General features: G+C 37.8%; 1 protein-coding gene and 1 long non-coding RNA gene across 5 annotated transcripts in view; one reads left to right on the forward strand and one right to left on the reverse strand.

Moving 5' to 3' along the window:
* The window catches only part of IL7 (interleukin 7), a 55,831-nt gene extending 39,455 nt beyond the window's left edge, over positions 1-16,376 (reverse strand). For all 3 annotated transcript variants that reach the window (XM_033439854.2, XM_033439853.2, XM_012535344.3), the window contains exons 1-2: positions 16,069-16,376; positions 7,480-7,613 (exon numbers count right to left, since the gene is read on the reverse strand). In XM_033439854.2, coding sequence (XP_033295745.1) covers positions 7,480-7,613; positions 16,069-16,078 — 144 coding nt within the window. In that variant the 5' untranslated portion in view covers positions 16,079-16,376. The remainder of the gene's footprint in view (positions 1-7,479; positions 7,614-16,068) is intronic.
* Positions 15,504-20,723, forward strand: part of LOC117203798 (uncharacterized) — a 153,078-nt gene continuing 147,858 nt past the window's right edge. The window contains exons 1-2 of one of the 2 annotated variants that reach the window (XR_004486696.2): positions 15,504-15,650; positions 16,370-16,909. This is a non-coding gene — a long non-coding RNA (uncharacterized LOC117203798). Of the gene's footprint in view, positions 15,651-16,369; positions 17,045-20,723 lie in introns of those variants that run through there. The other variant, XR_007472445.1, reaches the window with a different exon arrangement.

The raw sequence follows: 20,723 nt of genomic DNA on the forward strand, positions 1-20,723 counted from the left end.
ATAATAGGCCCAGCACTCAGTGGTCCAGGCTTCCTCTGAGGATTTGTTTCTCTTCTTGTATCTAATAACCCAACCACACCATGCAGTTGCTTTCTTACCTACATTCATTTGCAAGGTGATCTATCCCCTTCCCGGGGGAGACCCCCAACCCTGTTCTGCTCCATTTTGCAAAACCTACATGCATTTTAAGATTCAAGAATTATTTGTGACCAAAATTCACAAGAAGAAATAGATGATCTGAATAGGCCTATATCTATTGAAGAAATTGAATCAGTAATTAATAACCTTCCAAAACAGAAAGCACCAGGTCCAGATGGCTTCACTGGTGAATTCTAACAAATATTTAAGAAAGAAATTACACCAAATTTCTACAATCTATTTCAGAGCATAGAAGTAGAGGGAACACTTTCTAACTCACTCTATGAGGCTACCATTACTTTAATAGCAAAATGAGATGAAGACATGACAAGAAAAGAAAACTACAGGCCAATATCTCTCATCAACATAGATGTAAAAATCCTCAATAAAATATTAGCATATCCAATCCAGTAAAATACAAAAAAGAATTATACACCAAAACCAAGGGGGATTTATTCCCAGCATGCAAGGCTGATTCAACATTGGAAAATCAATTAATTTAATCCACCACATCAACATATATGTATTTTAAAATCACAAGATCTTATCGTTTGATGCAGAAAAAGCATTTGACAAAATCTAACACCCATTCATGATAAAAACTCTCAACAAACTAGGAAAATAGGGAACTTCCTCACCTTGATAAAGACTATGCAAAAAAACTACAGCTAAAGTCTTACTTAATGGTGAGGAACTCGAAGTTTTCCCACTAAGATCAGGTAGAAAGCAAGGATATCCCCTCACACCACTCCTTTTCAAAACTGTACTGGAAGTACTTGCTAATGCAATAAGTCCTTGTTAATGCAATAAGTCAGGGAAATAAAAGGTATACAGATTGGAAAAGGAGGCATAAAGCTGGAAAAGGCGAAACAATGAGACAATATAAAGATCAGTGGTTGCCAGAGGTTGGGGGGAATGGAAAGATAAATAGGCAGAGCATAAAAGGACTTTTAGAGAAATGAAAATACTCTGTATGATAATACAATACAATGACGGATATATGCCATTATACTTTCTCCAAATCCATAGAATGTACAATACAAGAGTGAACCCTAAGGGAAAACTGTGGACTTTGGGTGATTATGATAAGTCAATGTAGGTGCATCCTTCATAAAAAAGCGAGTGATGTTGATAATAGGGGTGGCTATGCATGCGTGGGAGCATGGGTACATAAGAAATATGTACCGTTCTCTCAATTTTGTTGTAAACCTAAAACTGCTCTAAAAAGTTGTCTTTGAAAATAAGTCAAGACAAAAAAAATTCATGTGTTCTATGAAGTCTTGACTGACCTCCTCCCTAAAGAGGGAAATGGCAGCTCCCATTTTCATGCCTACATTGTGCTCTATTTTATATGTAATTCTATTTTATAGATGTGACTACATAAAATAAAATCTGTATATCAAAAAAAACAAGATAAAAAGTAAATGATAAACTGGAAAATGTTTTCATCAAATATGACAGTCATAAAGTTATCATACTTAATATATAATGAGCTCTGACCAAGTGATGGGAATATCAATAAAAGCCAATAGGAGAATGGCAAAGGATCTTGAGGGCTATAAGGGAGAAGATATCCTTAAGCTGGTCTCCGCCTTGTCCACTGTTATTGCCTCTGTCCATGCCACTGACTCGGCCATGATTACAGGTGTGTGGAGTTATGTGGTATAATTATTGCACAGAGGAATGGCATCACCAGAGTTTTGTACTGCATTTAAATTCTAAAGCTTTTAAACAACAGAATCCCTAAGTAGAATAAATATCAACAATTGATTTAATATAAGTGATGAGGAACCATAAGAGCCAAAACAATCTTAAAAAAGAACATAGTTGGAAGACTCACACTTCCAATTTTAAAACTAACTACTGAGCTACAGTGATCAAGACTGTGTGGTACTGACAAAAGGATGGGTATATAGACAATGGAATGGAATTGGAAATCTAAAAATATACTCATACATTTTGGTACAATTGATTTTCAATAAAGGCGCCAAGACAATTCAATGGGGGGAAATAGTCTGTTCAACAAAAGGTGCAGGAACAACTGGAAAAGAATGAACTTGGACCCCTATCTCATATCACGTACAAAGATTAACTAAAAATAGATCAAAGACCTAAATATGAACTAAAGCTATAAAACTCTTAGAAAAAATGTAAGTGTAAATCTTTGTGACCTTGGAATAGGCAATAGTTTCTTAAATATGACACCAAAAGCATTACCAAAAAAAGGAAGAATAAATAAATTGGACTTTATCAAATCAACTTTTGTGCTTTAGAGGACACCATAAAGAAAGTGAAAAGAAACACAGAGAATGGGAAAAAATATTTGCAAATTGTACATCTGATAAAGGTCTAGTATCCAGAATATATAGAAAACTCTCACAACCAAACAATAAAAAGACGACCCAATTTAAAAGTGAGCAATGTATTTGAAAAAAAAATCTTCAAAGAAGATACACAAATGGCCAGTAAGAATGGTCAATATTGAAAAGATGCTTGACATCATCAGTCATCAGGGAAATGTAAATCAAAGGAAAAGTGAGATACCACTTCACACCCACTAGGATGACTAGAGTAAAAAAGTCAGACAACAAGTTTCGGTGAGGATACTGGGGAATTGGAACCCTCCTCTTACACTGATGGTGTGAGTGTAAAATGGTACAGTCACTTTGGAAATAGTTTGACATTTCCTCAAAAGTTAAAAATAGAGTTACCCTATGACCCAGCAATTCCACTTGAAGGTGTATATCAAAGAATATTCCACAAAAACTTGTACAACTAACATTTGAAGAAGCATTACTTGTAATAACTAAAGAGTGGAAACAACTTATCCATTCAACAGATGAATGGATAAACAGAAATGTGGTATATACATTCAACAGATTATTGATCTATAAGAAGAAATGAGGTACTGATTCATGCTATAATATGGGTGAATCTTGAAAACATTACGCTCAGTGAAAGAAGTCCAGTACAAAAGGCTGTGTATGGTATGATTCCATTTGTATGAATCACCTAGAAAAAGCAGATCCGTAGAAACAGAAAGTAGATTAGTAGCTACCAGTGTCTGCTAATGAGGAATGGAAAGCTAGAGCAAATGGTTTTATCACTCTTTGAGGTGATGCAAATGTTCTGGAAGTAGATAATGATGATGATTGCACAGCTTGTGAATACACTAAAAGCCACTAAATTGTACACTTTAGAGAGTACATTGAATTTTATCTCAATGCAAAATAAACACAGAAAACATAAACGATGGATACATGTTGAAAAAAAAAAACAGTCAATGTCACTAGCAGTCAAAGAAATGTAAATCAAAACAGAAGGTTATTTTTCCACTACCCTGGCAGATATTATCAAAAATAAAAATGCTGACAAAAATGATGATCTCATGTATTGTTGTAAGAACTGTAAACTGAAGGGTCCTTTCTGGAAAATAATTTGGTAATATGTATTAAGAAGCTTAAAGTGCTGATTCTATTGAACTTAGTCATCCCAGTTCTAGGAATCTGAATTCCTTATTTAGTAGACCATATAGAAAAAGAACCTTTGTTATTTATTATGAACCTCCCATTCCCTCTGAGCTAGGTGGAAAAATGAGTCTCACTCTTACCCTGGGCCCTATTTGGACTCTATGTAATAGAGTTCCCATCATTCCTATTTTCTTACTTCTACAACTCAATTCTACCTTACTGACCTGCTCTGGATGATTTTAACAGTATTCAGAATATCTGTGCAGCTCCCTGTCACCTTTCTCTACAATTCAACTGGTTCAGTCACCATCTAGTGTCCCTGATACTCTTCTTTCATTATGTTCTCATCATAACTATCTTGTGTTTTCCCTCAAAAAACAAAAAAAGAAACAAACAAAAAAACCAGGGCTATTATCTGCTTTGTCTCATAATAATGAGGGCTTTTTCTGGAACCAGATTGCTTGGGTTTGAATTCCAGCCTTGCCACTTGCCAGCTATGTGGTCCAGGTCTCAGTTTTCTCATTACCTGGAATTATCGTAAGAATTATATAATTATTACATGGAAAGTAGTCAGAGCAGTTCTGGCACATAGTAAACCCTGAATTTGTGTTAGTTGTTATTATTATTATCACCTCATAGAGATATTATGGAGCCCAAATAAAATAATGTGTATGAAACTGTTTTTTAATGCACTGCTATTATCATTTTGTATTATAGTGACATGTGTATACCTTATCCTCATAAATTATAGAAGAGCAAGGACTATCTTATTTTTAATGGCTCACACTGCACATAGTAAATGCTCAAAATTTGCATTGTAATTCAATGTTACTTTTATGATCAAATCACTATTGACTTTTGGTTGTCTAAATACCATCACATCAAGACCACTGACAATCTTGTTATAACATATATCCACTTGTGTCTTCCACTATGTCAGCAGTCTTTTCAAAGTGGAGTCCACAATGAACAATCCACTGCAAGTATGGGAGGAAAATTTTTAGGAACTCTATCTACATTTTTTCCTCATCTTTTGTAAATTTTCATTATTTGGTATTTATCATTACTAATGTGTGCAAAATTACTATGAAAATGCTATGACATATAAATAAATGCTAATGTATATTGGAAGTGCAGGCTCAAGATAGTTTTACTAAAGGGTGTACCGTCTAAAAAGTCTGGAGATCAACACACTATCCCACAGTATGGTTTCTCTCCTAGGATCAAGCTGATCTATTCAACTCCTCCTAGAACACAGTTTATATCTCTTTGTTTCCAAATCTGACTCACAACCAGTCTGTCTGAAATGAGAGTATGACAGCCACTCCTTTTCAAGCTGCAACTTGCATTCTTCACACCAAGACTTAACCATCACCAAACGAAAGCTTCTTAAAAGAAGGGTCTGTATCTAGTCCACCTTTGTGTCTACTGCCACACCTCCACCACCCCACCACAAAAAAAGGGTTTCCATAATAACTGGCACATAATAGGCTCCACATAAATGTTTGCTGAATGAATAAACTGGCAGAGAGATTGTTATTGGAAGGCAGGAGAGTGTGCTGGTTAATAGCAGAGGCTCAGATCCTGGCTCTGCCACTTAACTGGGTGGCCCTGGGTCTCAGATTTTTCCTCTGTGAAATGAAGGTAATAAGAGTAAGTAACAAGTAAAAAACATTATCTTAACTCAAAATGATTAATTTAGTAGCATAATTTAATGCAAAAAATGCCCCAATTAATGAAATATAAAATGGGGCAATTACCATGTAGTGAGCACTTTTTTTTTTTTGTCAGTGGACAAAAATCAGCATTTCTCTGTGATACAGTGCTCAATACATATCATCTTGAGTTTCCCATATCCCTCCAAGAGGTATAACACTGAATTTCCCAAGGTGTCATGCCACTTCTCTATGAGTATGCGGAAAAGACAGTAGAGTGGAAGGAGGGGAAAGGTTAGACAATTTCCTCCCATCTTATGAACATCTGAGATGGTTTTCCTTTGTCATTTGGGGTTTCAAGTACTGGTCACTGTTAAAACAACACATCCCATTATTTTAATACAGCTCTTAAACTGTAAAAAAATTAATTTTGGTAGATGACTTATTTGTCTATGTTGAAAACCCCAAAGAACCAATAACAACAACAACAACACCTCCTGGAACTAAAAAGCAATTATAGAAAGGTTTCAGGATACAAGGTTAATATACAAAAGTCAGTTGCTGTCCTATATACCTGCAATAAATAATTGGAATTTGAAATTCAAAACAGAACACTATTTACAAAAGTACCAAAAATACAACATACTTAGATATAACTCTAACAAAATACTAACAAGATCAACACAAGGAAAAGTGCAAAATTCTGATGAAAGAAATGAAAAAATTAAATAAATAGAAAGATTTCCATGATCATGGATAGTAAGATTCAATATTGTTAAGATAGATAAGATGTGAGTTCAGATATACCTCACCAAAGAAGATATATAGACGGCAATAGTATATGAAAAGATGTTCAACATCATACGACGTTAGGGAATTGCTAATTAAGACTACAATTAGGTACCAAGACACACCTATTAGAATGGCTAGAACTTAAAACACTGACAACACCAAAGGTCAGGAGTTCTCATTCATTGCTGGTGAGAATGCAAAATGGTACACTTTGGAAGACAGTATGGCAGTTTAATACAAAGCTAAATATAGTCTTACCATATGATCCAGCAATCATTCTCCTAGGAATTTATCCAAATGAGTTGAAAACGTATGTCCACACAAAACCCTGCACATGAATGTTTATAGAAGCTTTATTCGTGACTGCCAAAAATTAGGAGCCACCAAGACATATCCTTTAATCAGTGAATGGATAAACAAACTGTAGTACATCCATTCAATGGAATTTTATTTAAAAATAAAAAGGAATGAGCCATCGAGCCACAAAAAGTCATGGAAGAACCTTAAATACACGTTGCTAAGTGAAAGAATCCAGTCTAAAAAAGCTACATACTGCATGACTCCAACTATATGACATTGTAGAAAGGCTAATCACAGAGACCATAACAGATCAGTGGTTGCCATGGGTTCAGAGGCAGGGAGGGAGGGAGGAATCAGTGGAGCACAGGTGAGTTTTAAGGGCAGTGAAACTATTCTGTATTATACTGTAATGGTGGATCCACAACCTGATGCATTTGTCAAAACCCATAGAACTGTGCAGCACAAAAAGTAAACCCTAATGTCAACTACGGAATTTAGTTAATAACAATGTATCAATATTGGTTCATCAATTGTAACTAATGTAGCACACAAATGCCAGATGTTAATAATAGGGGAAATTGTGTAGAGGGAAAGTGGGTATATGGGAATTCTCTAATTTCTCCTCAACTTTTCTGTAAACCTAAAACTACTCTAAAGAATAATAGCTATTATTTTAAAAGTCCATAGTAAGTAAAAAAATAACAGCAAATTTTATATATATACACATATGTATAAAAATACCTAAGGATATTCATGTACACACTTTCAGATAAAATAAAATAACTACACAACTTTTTCACGATAATTTTTAAACATTATATTCCTGTATTTTCCTTCTCCTAATATAATATGTTTTTACAGGGACCATCAATGGGAGGTGAGGAAATGCAGATAATTATGCTAAGTTATGTTCAGAAAAATTTTGGTAGTGAAGGACAGCTGTGGGAGTCTGAGGTCTAGGAAAGAATTCTTTTTGCAGGATATAATAATGCCAACTTAAAAAGAAATATTGTTAGCAGCCTATTTCAAGGAATATAAATAAATATTAGAACATAAAACTGCATACCAACAGTATATTTCAAATTTTCCCAGTGAGTTAAAACGTGAGGAAAACAAACACATACCAAATCATTGATGTTGACCATTAGAACATTCTGATAGGCTCCGCCGTCTTTACCTTCAATATCACAATCAGATGATGCTACTGGCAACAGAACAAGGATCAGGGGAGGAATTCCAAAGATATACCTAAAAGAAACTAAATTCAACAATAAGTAAGAATAAGCTAAATGTCATAAGTCATATTATATCATTTGATGGTGGTATTTCAATTGGCCTGACCACTTATTTCTAATAATTTTTAAAATGTATCTTGGTTTTACATAGTGTAGGAAGAACTCTAAAGTTCAATATTATGTAACTACCAAAGAAAGACAATATTTTAGAGTCTAGGTTTCTTTCAGTTTTTATTCAGATAAAACTCTTTGGGAATATGCAGAACAAGTGTGAAGACAGCAAAATCTCTTTGCCTCATCAACAGAAAAACAGGTAAACTACAAGTTAACAATTATACATTTTTGAAATTTTGTGATCTAAGGCACGTGATTGTATATTTATGTAAAACTTGATGGTTGTTCAAGTGTCCAGCTGCTTCCTGGAAACAACATTGCAGGAAGTTTATCTGCATGGTACTGCACGGTGATTATATTCTTTCTTTTTAATGATGGATCCTAGAAGGCTTACCCTCCTCAGAACTGTGACAAAGTTGATATTTATATTATGAGACTCCTTATCTTTTCAGTATCTTCTTTTTCTAAATGCCCAGAGACCGACATTCTCTTCAAACACAGCCCTGTTTAGCTTCTTGACATGTTAGGAAAACCCAATAAATAAATTCATACCCTGTAAACTAATGATTTATATCTATTTTTAGATAAGTCTTCTCATTTAGGGGCAACTGTTAATCAAAAGGAATGAAATTATAAATGGTATCATTTTGGGCAGTAGTAATACACTGCTAGAAAGCCAGTGATTCCCTGAGGCATTAAAATCTGGTTTTATAGGGACTGATTTTATTTCTTCATAAGCCTGCTGGAGTGTCTTGTTTGCATCTTTCTGTAAACCGTCAGGTATTGTTGACAATACATTTCCTGTGATTTTCCCCAGTGAACTTTAACTGTTCTTGTTGAGTGCAAGATATTTCACATGTATGCCTTCTCCTGATTAAGATTACAAACAATACTCCTTGGAATCCAAGGAACTAATATTGTGAAAACAACCTAAAGACTGTCAAATATATCATAAATTTCCCATAACATTCTCATCTATTACATCATTCCCTGTCATATAAAAATTAGTAGCTCTCCCCAGTAAGTTATGTGCCATTAGTGACCTATATTTTTACAATAGAGAATGTAGGCTGGGCAGCAGATAGGGGAACAAACATGAATCCTACATCTAATCTTAATATGTCACTGACACCTAACAAGGTAAGAGAAACAAGATGAGATGTGGAGTCTATTCATAGCTCTGCCACTAAATTTCTATATGCATGATGAGCAAGAATTCGCTTTGGAGATTAATAATGATGATGAGGCTAGTTACCTTTAATTGAGTACCTGTCATGTACCAAGCACTGTTCAGTGCCTTATACTTACTATCTAAGGAGCAAAAGGGTCCTACCTGCTAGTTAATCTTTTTATAAAACATAAATAGTAAGGTGCCAGGTCTGGATTCTAACCTGAGCTGGTTATTTCACCAGGATTTGATCAGAAATGCCCATTATCTTCTGATAACATGTCATCACTTTGGTCTTCTGAATGAAAACCACTTCCATGTACTATTATACAGCCCTACCTCTCTTTCTTCTACCACAGTCCCTTCATCCTGAAGATTCTCAAACAATGATCAATTGCTAATTATTTACTGAGTCCTAGCTTTGTATAGATTGCACAGAGCCAAACTTTTTACTTTCTCTGTCATCTTACAGATGTCCAGCAGGGATACTTTGCGAGAAGTAGATGGTAAGGAAAATTTATACAGCATATAACTTGAAATGAGCTTTAAAAGAAATATAACAAAATAATTAAATACTAGAATACAAATGAGGCATTTTTACTATTATACATAAACGTCATTTCAAAGGTCCACATTTTATGTTTTAATAAAGGAGGTGGTTTTATTTTCTATGAGCACTAGTTGTTGTGCCCTCTTCACTCCAAATTTCAGTAATTAGTGCTCCCAAAATTCACATCGACCCATTTACTCATTGGATGGCATTTTGTCAATGCTTTCAAATGATGGCTTAGTGGAAAATTCAGTCTTTTTTGAGTAACTAGTTTCTCAATTCTAAAACAATATTTGCCTTATCTGGAAAGCATGTCTTTGGTTGCCATCTTTGTTGTTAAATAGGCTAGCCCCAGATAGACTAGGGCAATGCAAAGTACAGAGGGAGACGCAGGGTTTTGTGTTGGTATTCCAATGAGTTGTGTGACTGACTGAAGGACAGAGCCTCATAAAAGCTTCACTTTAGACTAAATGATCTCTTAAGGTGGCTTTCAACTCTCAAGCACCTTAATTCTAAGAATCTACCCAGCCATCCAAATACAATAACTCTTTAGATTTGAAATCGCCTGACCAACAAGTTGCAAACACACCCAGGGCTTCAAATCCACATCTCAGAGGTTCCCAGCTTTCTCATTAATGACTTACAGTTTGGTCTGCAATTGAAGTCTTTTCTCCACACCACATAGACAGTAACATATTGATATTGCCTAGTTTGAGCCCGCTTTTGACATTGTTGTCACAATAGAAAAGGACTCTGCTTTTATTTTTGTTTTAGATTATACATAGATACCCATTCCTTCCCTCCACCTTGAACTTTCTCTTAGGTTACAAAAAAGACAAACCATAAAGAATAATGCAAGGCAATCTTGGGCTTGTGGAATTTTCTTCAGATTTCCAGAAGGGATTGAAACTGCAGAATTTGTTTTCAGTAGGGAATTTGGTTAAACCAGAAGGATGCTGTCTAAAAAAAATCTTGTTGGTTTTTAAATTAAGCCAAATAATACATTTAATCCTCAGATGCTTAAGTTATGGGGTCAAAGTGAACATGAACAAATTAGTTTCAACAGTCCTTCAAATCCAATCTTTCCTTAGTGTTTAAGACCGATCAGTGTTTATTGATTGTCTATTATAGACATTATATAGACCTATTTTCACTGGGATTTTAAAGAAATGGTCAAAAGACATTTAAGATGGAATTAAAGACATTATCTGAATATATAAGACTTGGCTTTAATATGAACAGTTGGCACAAGTGAGTAAAAAAGAAAAAGTTAATAAACAGTAGGCAATAACCATATGTTATATGAAAATCAGCTTTTTAAGATTACAAAAATGAATGTGATTATGCTCACATAAAGAATTCTAATACATTCCACAAACATATTAAGATTGGATTATAAATTCTATCCACAAGTCCCATGATAAACAACAGTTAAAGACATTTCTGAAGCTATCCTAGAATACTGCATACAATATTTCATTTAATCCCATAACCATTTCTTGAGGTAAGTACTACCAATCACTAACATTTTTGCTGATGGAGAATCTGGGACCCAAACATTTTTCCCCATATAAAATATGTCTTGTAAGAGGCATGATTCAAATCCAAGAGTCTAGAAACTAAGCTGTTAGCTGCTGAGCTGCACTGCTTCCTATAAAAATAACTGCATGTGTGTAGTCAAGGGAAATGTACAAAAGTCCATCTTCCTCCAGATGAATCTCACTACAGCGTTTCCTTGGCCAATTCCTGAAACACGTCATCACGTACTCCTATTTCAGGAAAAAAGACACTGATTATTTGCTTTATTGCATTAGGTTATGTGTCAGAGATGAGGCCAGAAAAGCAATCTCACATCACATGTGTGACATCAACATGTAAGCTGGTCCTACAAAATAACATTTTCCATTTTTGTTTAAGGTATTGCAACACTGATGTGGTACCCTGTGTAACCCTCCTTTATACTTGTTCAGGCTTTTTAATCTTTCTCAGTTCTCTGTTTTTATTGCTATTCCATTTTTGGGTCCTCAAATATGATTAAATTATCTAAACTAGATAGCACAATTGAGGACCACATAGTACGTCCTCAACTACTTCAACTCCCAAAAGAAGTGGCAAAGTAAAAGGATAAAAAGTAACCCACAATAGAATTAGAAATGAAAAAGGAGAAGTAACAACTGACACTGCAGAAATACAAAAGATCATGAGAGATTACTACAAGCAACTCTATGCCAATAAAGTGGACAACCTGGAAGAAATGGACAAATTCTTAGAAGTGCACAAACTGCAAAGACTGAATCAGGAAGAAATAGAAAATATGAACAGACCAAGGACAAGCACTGAAATTGAAACTGTGATTAAAAATCTTCCAACAACAAAAGCCCAGGACCCGATGGCTTCACAGGCGAATTCTATCAAACATTTAGAGAAGAGCTAACACCTATCCTTCTCAAACTCTTCCAAAACATAGCAGAGGGAGGAACACTCCCAAATTCCTTCTACAAGGCCACCATCACCTTGATACCAAAACCAGACAAGGATGTCACAAAGAAAGAAAACTACAGGCCAATATCAATGATGAACATAGATGCAAAAATCCTCAACAAAATACTAGCAAACAGAATCCAACAGCACATTAAAAGGATCATACACCATGATCAAGTGGGGTTTATTCCAGGAATGCAAGGATTCTTCAATATATGCAAATCTATTAATGTGATAAACCATATTAACTAATTGAAGGAGAAAAACCATATGATCATCCCAATAGATGCAGAGAAAGCTTTTGACAAAATTCAACACCCATGTACGATAAAAACTCTTCAGAAAGTAGGCATAGAGGGAACTTTCCTCAACATAATAAAGGCCATATATGACAAGCCCACAGCCAACATCATCCTCAATGGTGAAAAACTGAAAGCATTTCCACTAACATCAGGAAAAAGACAAGGTTGCCCACTCTTATTCAACATAATTTTGGAAGTTTTAGCCACAGCAATCAGAGAAGAAAAGGAAATAAAAGGAATCCAAATTGGAAAAGAAGAAGTAAGGCTGTCACTGTTTGCAGATGACATGATACTATACATAGAGAATCCTAAAGATGCTACCAGAAAACTACTAGAGCTAATCAATGAATTTGGTAAAGTAGCAGGATACAAAATTAATGCACAGAAATCTCTGGCATTCCTATACACTAATGATGAAAAATCTGAAAGTGAAATCAAGAAAACACTCTCATTTACCATTGCAACAAAAAGAATAAAATATCTAGGAATAAACCTACCTAAGGAGACAAAAGACCTGTATGCAGAAAATTATAAGACACTGATGAAAGAAATTAAAGATGATACAAATAGATGGAGAGATATACCATGTTCTTGGATTGGAAGAATCAACATTGTGAAAATGACTCTACTGCCCAAAGCAATCTACAGATTCAATGCAATCCCTATCAAACTACCACTGACATTTTTCACAGAACTAGAACAAAAAATTTCACAATTTGTATGGAAACACAAAAGACCCCGAATAGCCAAAGCAATCTTGAGAATGAAAAACGGAGCTGGAGGAATCAGGCTCCCTGACTTCAGACTATACTACAAAGCTACAGTAATCAAGACAGTATGGTACTGGCACAAAAACAGAAATATAGATCAATGGAACAGGATAGAAAGCCCAGAGATAAACCCACGCACATATAGTCACCTTATCTTTGATAAAGGAGGCAGGAATGTACAGTGGAGAAAGGACAGCCTCTTCAATAAGTGGTGCTGGGAAAACTGAACAGGTACATGTAAAAGTATGAGATTAGATCACTCCCTAACACCATACACAAAAATAAGCTCAAAATGGATTAAAGACCTAAATGTAAGGCCAGAAACTATCAAACTCTTAGAGGAAAACATAGGCAGAACACTCTATGATATAAATCACAGCAAGATCCTTTTTGACCCACCCCCTAGAGAAATGGAAATAAAAACAAAAATAAACAAATGGGACCTAATGAAACTTCAAAGCTTTTGCACAGCAAAGGAAACCATAAACAAGACCAAAAGACAACCCTCAGAATAGGAGAAAATATTTGCAAATGAAGCAACTGACAAAGGATTAATCTCCAAAATTTACAAGCATCTCATGCAGCTCAATAACAAAAAAACAAACAACCCAATCCAAAAATGGGCAGAAGACCTAAATAGACATTTCTGTAAAGAAGATATACAGTCTGCCAACAAACACATGAAAGAATGCTCAACATCACTAATCATTAGAGAAATGCAAATCAAAACTACAATGAGATATCATCTCACACCAGTCAGAATGGCCATCATCAAAAAATCTAGAAACAATAAATGCTGGAGAGGGTGTGGAGAAAAGGGAATACTCTTGCACTGCTGGTGGCAATGTGAATTGGTTCAGCCACTATGGAGAACAGTATGGAGGTTCCTTAAAAAACTACCAATAGAACTACCATATGACCCAGCAATCCCACTACTGGGCATATACCCTGAGAAAACCAAAATTCAAAAAGAGTCATGTACCAAAATGTTCATTACAGCTCTATTTACAATAGCCCGGAGATGGAAACCACCTAAGTGCCCATCATCAGATGAATGGATAAAGAAGATGTGGCACATATATACAATGGAATATTACTCAGCCATAAAAAGAAACGAAATTGAGCTATTTGTAATGAGGTGGATAGACATAGAGTCTGTCATACAGAGTGAAGTAAGTCAGAAAGAGAAAGACAAATACCGTATGCTAACACATATATATGGAATTTAAGAGAAAAAAATGTCATGAAGAACCTAGGGGTAAGACAGGAATAAAGACAGAGACCTACTGGAGAACGGACTTGAGGATATGGGGAGGGGGAAGGGTGAGCTGTGACAAAGCGAGAGAGAGGCATGGACATATATACACTACCAACGTAAGGTAGATAGCTAGTGGGAAGCAGCCGCATGGCACAGGGATATTGGCTCGGTGCTTTGTGACCGCCTTGGAGGGGTGGGATAGGGAGGGTGGGAGGGAGGGAGACGCAAGAGGGAAGAGATATGGGAACATATGTATATGTGTAACTGATTCACTTTGTTATAAAGCAGAAACTAAGACACCATTGTAAAGCAATTATACCCCATTAAAGATGTTAAAAAAAAAAAAAGGTAACCCTATCCTTAAGCTTCTAGTGAACTCTACTGGAAAAAAAATCATTATCAAAATCACTCATAATTATTATTAGGAGTTTAGAATTCTAATATTTTGGTTGCTGATAACTTATGATGCATGATTGGTATAGATATACTTCAGGAAATAGAGGTTCCTTGTTAGTAATGGGCACCTTACCTTCCTTTTCTTGTTTTACCTCTCCACTCCAGATCAGAGGTGATGGAAAGATTAGATCTGGGAGTGGTCCAGAAAAAAGCAATTGCAGGAGATCCATGGGCATTGCAAGGAAAACAGGAATATACCTAATTTCTAATTCTATATTAAAGTTCTGGAGGACGCCCATTACAAATCTTCTATACGCTAAACCCCCTCCCCACCCCCCTTTACTTTGCTATTGATCAGGTACTTCGTGACTATGTCAATTTTTGACGCTTTAATACCTGTGAGTAGGGATAGGTCTCTTGATCTAACGGTGCCGCCAGGAAAGGGCACAGACCAGGCATCAAACACAAGAACAATCTGCTCCCCATTCTGGCACCCTCCCGCACCCGTCTCCTTTTGCTTAAGGAAGTATTTACTATAAAAAAGTAGAATTTCCCTCAGCAAATCCTCTCCACTCACATCTCTTTTCCCCCTTTTTTCTTCCCGTCAGCTTTTGGACCCGTTACCTTGGCCATATGGCTGCCAACGGGAATCCAGCTCGCCTCAACTCTGCCCTTGTCCATTTTAAGTCCGTATTTCGCACAGATAAAATAGACTAAATCTCGGCAAGGGTCTAGAATTTAGAATTATGCCTGTTAATCCTGCCTCCGTCCATGAGTACCCATATAGGAAAGAAACCAAAAGCCGAAAGTGGCCTTGTGCCAGCCCGAGCACTTGGGTTCCCAGCAAAAGACACAAGGTACAGCCCCAGTTGGAAACTCCCAGCCTCAATGAGGAAAAACGGGGTTTTCCAGAGACCTGTCCCCTTGAGGTTTAAAAGCGTGTCCCGTGGGAGCTTCGCTTTCGCTTCTCTAAGGGGTTGGAGCTGCAAGAGCCCTGATCCTCGCCGATCCCGGGGCACCTGTGAGTACCGTGGCGCGACCAGGAGCCCGGGGAGGGTGGGTTGGGCGCCGGGTTGACAGCGGGCAGCGCTGGCGAGGGGAGACTGACGGAGAGCATTGGGATCTGGGCGCGGGCTGCCACCGCTGAGCGGCTCGGAGGCTGCAGCGCCCGGTCTCGGGACAGAGAGCAGACGTCGGGGACTGCTTCTCCCACGCAGCCCGCCAGGCTCAGCAGCCCCAGGTGCAAGTGGTGATGGGCCAGAGTACTCGGGTGAGGCTGCCGGCTGCCCAAGGGCAGAGCAGCCAGGGCTCTCCGCAGATCCAAAGTGCAAGGCCGGGCTCTTCCCGGACGCGCCTGGGCGCGGGGCCCCGCAGCATGTCCCAGAGTACCCTGGCGTGCCGCGCGAGCGAATTTATGCGCCCGGGAGAGGAGCGCTTACCATGGAACATGGTCTGCGGGAGGCGGGCGTGGTCATGATGACCGCAACTGCAGCAGGAGCAAGCTCTCACCGCCCATAGTCACTCCCAGGACCCTGGTCTTCCGCGGAGTTGCCGGGAGTCCGTGCCGGCTAGGGCAGTCTCTGCAGCTGGTTCCTCCTACCCACGCCGCGCCTGCTGTTTCATCCATCCCAAGGGGGGCGTCACACACCACGGCCCGGCTCTGCGCTTTGCCTTTCCCATAACTTCCGTAGGATCAGCCGACAGTGTACTTTCAGTTTCTACTTTGCGCTGGGTCTGCAGGTTCGATCTCTGAGTTAATCACTGGGGCACCTTCACCTCCCCGCACACCTCCTTCTCCTGGTCACCTGCGTCCTCCCCTAGCGCTTCCTGTGCACCTGGACCAGGACCAGAGGAGGGCGCGGAGTCCCAAAGCACCGCAGAAGGAATGAGTTAGCCTGAATCGGGGCGATTCGAGGCAAAGACTTTCCAGATGACTTCTAAACCGCCTTGGCAAAGGCGGGCGACTAGCATCTAAAAGCATCGGTTGCTAATGTGTCCACAGAAGCCACAGATGTGTAGGGCGAAAACTGGGCTATTGCAAGCGGACGCCAGGGAGGAGGCGTCGCAGCTCTTGCCGCGGATGTGGTGGTGGACGACGCCAAGTCAGTCGTCTTGTTTAAAAAAAAAAAAAAAAAAGGAAGTAAAGAATGATTAAGAGGGCCACGGGCCACGCCCTCAGCCTCTCTAACCTCTCTAGTCTCCTTCCTCTCTGTCTTTTGTACATGCACCTGCCCAGGTGAGACCTCAAAGAAAAATAACCCGGTGTGTCCACCTAATCTGGTAAGTGCTATCTTTGGACCTGATAATCAAAGCCCAAATTAGGTGGAGAAAGTGGAGACTGACAATAGATGGTAACAATGACTGCCTCGTGTGCATTTATCTGAATTGGCTAATAAATCAACTTATCCATCTTGACTGTCTGTTACAGAAGGGTTATTTTTTTTTCTAGGTCTGAATTATTTAGGTATTTTCTGTTTTCATTTGATTTCTGATATTCTGCAGAAATCCTGCTTAAATGAAGGTGGGTAATGTAAAGTAATCACAGTGATAATAGTGTTACGGCTATCATTTATCTAGCGTTTCCTCTGTACTAGTATTGTGCTAAGTCTTTTATGTATGTCATCTCAAGCAAAATTTTCTGTGTGGTAGACAGTTTTGTTATCTGCGCTTCACAGACGTAGGAACTGAGACTTCCTTAAGTATCTGCCAGATTCACTCTGCTGGTTAGTAACAGGGTTGGGACACAAACCTACTGTAAACCAGCTCTAGAGTCCGCACTTGGACCCCTGTGTTAGAAGTCCTGTGAACAATGTAGACATTGATGCCAGGAGAGAGACAGGGTCACATATCATGTGAATGTGCCTTTGCCCCAGTATGGGGACCTCAGGGAAAATTTCTGGAGTTTGTGAATTCTGAATTGAGACCCGAGCAGGTCCATTAACTTGGCCATGTGAACATTCCAGATTCTGCTATAGTGTGAATGAAGAAAAGGGGAAAAGAAAGAAGGGAGAAAAACAATGAAATAGAGAGTGAGGCGGTGTTGCTTAAGCCTGAAACTTGGATTTCTATTTCTCTTTTAGTCTCACTTCTCACATCCAACCCATAGGCAAGTCCTGTCAACTGTACCTCTAAAATAAATCCCGAATCTATTCTGTGAATTGCCTAAGGGTAAACCATTAAAACCCTGCTGTCCAGGGGATCTTCCAGCTTTCACTCTTGCCCACAACCCTTTCATTCTCTTCATAGCAGCAGCATATTTATTTACATTTGCCATCCTCTGTGACCACTCTCTGGCCACTTCCCACTGCACACTGGGCTTTCAAGGCCCTGTGTGATCTGGGCCCCACTGTCCTCTGTGACTCCCTCTGGTACCCATGGCCTTTGTCCTCCCTGCGTTCAGCCAAGCTGAACTTAGAACAATATCTTCCACTTAGAACAATATCTAGCACACAGCCATGCAGAAAGTAACGGAATGAGAGGGGACAACTGAGTGAGATGCATGAGCGAGAACATGTGTGGAAGGGAAAGTATGTGAAGGCAGGAGGGGAATAGGAGGAAAGGGGAAGAGAACAAGGGAAACAAATGAGAACAGGAGGCAGAATGTGGTGGGGAAAGCCAAGTATTTCCATCTGACTGGAACCTAGCCTGGAGGTGGGGAGTAGAGAAACAGGAGGCCAGAGTAACTGGTAAAAATGAATGTTGTAACTAAACACAACTAGCTTGGCTATTGATTTATTTAATATCCCTGACAGCAGCATTGAGGTATGTAATTGCACACAGCCTGCAGGTTTTTAAAATTGTTTTAACACTTCAGGGACAGATAAAAGAGCATCCACCAATAACTTGCTCAACAGGAAATCCATCTTCCTTTTTCATGCAATCATCATAAAACCTGGTTGAACAAGGGCTTGTGCATAACTGAACTTTTGGGGAGCATGATTGGAAATTATTCAGAGCTCCAGGAGAGAAGATGTAAATTCCACACTGGACTCTGACCCCAAATGTGAAGAATCACTCTGAAGACAATATTCGTAAAGCGTTTGGCATTTTTATTGTTATACGAAAATTGGCACATTCTAACTACATCAAGTTATTTTCTTCTATGACAGAATTAATACCATTTGAAAAAAAGATCCAAATGTAGTCTTAAATGCGTGTTTGATATTTTCATAAACTGAACATTGTTTTTCATAAGAGAGAGATAAGGAAAAAAGAAATGTTTTATGAATTTTTATATGCCAATGTTTTATAATAGAGAAATGGAGTGGTTACCTTTATGTTCACTCGTAGACACAAGAATTGTGCAGGAAAGCCAATATGTAAACAAAGTAGTATATAGTTTATGAATTATAACCAATAAACATTAAGAAGGAAGACATTTTCAGAATGATTAGTACAATGTACTGAAAAAAATGGAAACAAAGCAATATGAATATCAACTTAAAGAGAGAATTGTTAAAGATTAACTAATGTCTTTTTAAATGTTCTACAATCTTCAATCTAAATAGTTCATTATGGGTAACCTAAAAATCTTTTCTTGATAATTATCTGTAGTATTTTTACCCAACTTAATATGACCATTCTTTGTAGTCTGAGATCTGAATGCTAGATATCATTCTGTCTATAGATATTTTCTGAAGTTCCTGTAACTTAATTTTCCAGGCATAATATTCAACATATTTCAAACACACACACACACACACACACACACGAAGGACTTCTTCATGGGCATGTGTTCTGTGTAGAACACATGGGGCCTGTGCTTAGAAAGGGCTCTGGGTTTGATTTAATGCTCTGTAGTCACTGTCTTGAAATTCTTAATTATTTTTGGACAAGGAGACTCTCATTTTCACTTTGCATTGGATCCCACAAATTCTATAATTGATCATGCATACTCACACATATTAAGCTGCATATGGTGAATAGCAAGGCATGTCTTCAGGTGGTTTCAGTCTGGTGGAGAAAACAGATGTTAAACATGTAATTTCAAGGATAAAGAATATTATGTAAAGGAAAGTTTGAGATGTATTTCAAACCAGAGGATTAAGGCAGTCTAGACTAATTTTAAAAATTAGTGGAACTAGCCTCCAGAATAGGTTAATTTACATCCAATGGAAAGATAGCTATAAGTGAATAACCTATAATTCTAAATCAGATATGTTTGATTTTCAAGCCTGAGCTTGAGGATGAATTTTAAGTTTTGTCAAATGACTGCCTAGCATCTATTTACATGGTAATGTTTTTTTGTTGTTGCATTCCTGAATAAACCACAAATTTACCATAATGCTAAATTCAAGTTGTTAATATTTTACTTAGAAGTTTGCAATTATATTCATAATTGGAGTGTTTGTTCTTTATATTATATTCGACTGAGCCAGGGCCATTTTTGTCCAATTTTCTTAGCTTCATAAAAGGATTTGGGCATTCTGTTGTTTTCTAGAAACTGTAATGTTTAAGCATTCATTATATGACTGGTTTGAGTTCAACAATGAAACATATTTAATTTCATGGGATGAAGCCCAGGGATAGGATGTGACTACCAGTTTCAAACATTTCAAGAGTGAAAATAAAAAGGTTTCTTCTGAAGGCTGAATCAAAATGGCCCCATCAAAATATCAGGAACTGCTGGAAATGTGTATGTCAGCATTATCAATGATTGCTTGAGCCATGGAAATGAATGAAATCATTCAACCTGCAACTTCAAAGAGAGAAGAGAGAGACAGTCAGTGCAAGGAGGAACCTTGAGACATGGGCATTAAGGGTAGATGGAGAATTAGGTGCCAACAAACTGACAAATAATAGGCCGTGAAGTAGGAGAGGTATTAGCATCCCAGAAAGCAAAGGGAGATAGAATTTCAAAACAGATTAAGTAGTCAGTATTTCCAAATGTCACAAAGAGATTGAACAAAATGAAGTTTGAAAAGTGTGCCCACTGAGTTTGGCATAGTAGAGATTGTCTATGGTCCTCATGACAACAGTTTGAGAAGAGCAGTGTAGTTAGACGCAATATTCCAGTTTCTGAGACGTTAAGGGAAGATGCAAAGAAAGTGAGAGGAGACAACTCTTTAAGATGTCTGGTGAAGATAAAAGGAAT

The sequence above is a fragment of the Orcinus orca genome, chromosome 17 (genome assembly GCF_937001465.1).
Source record: "Orcinus orca chromosome 17, mOrcOrc1.1, whole genome shotgun sequence".
NCBI lineage: Eukaryota > Metazoa > Chordata > Mammalia > Artiodactyla > Delphinidae > Orcinus > Orcinus orca.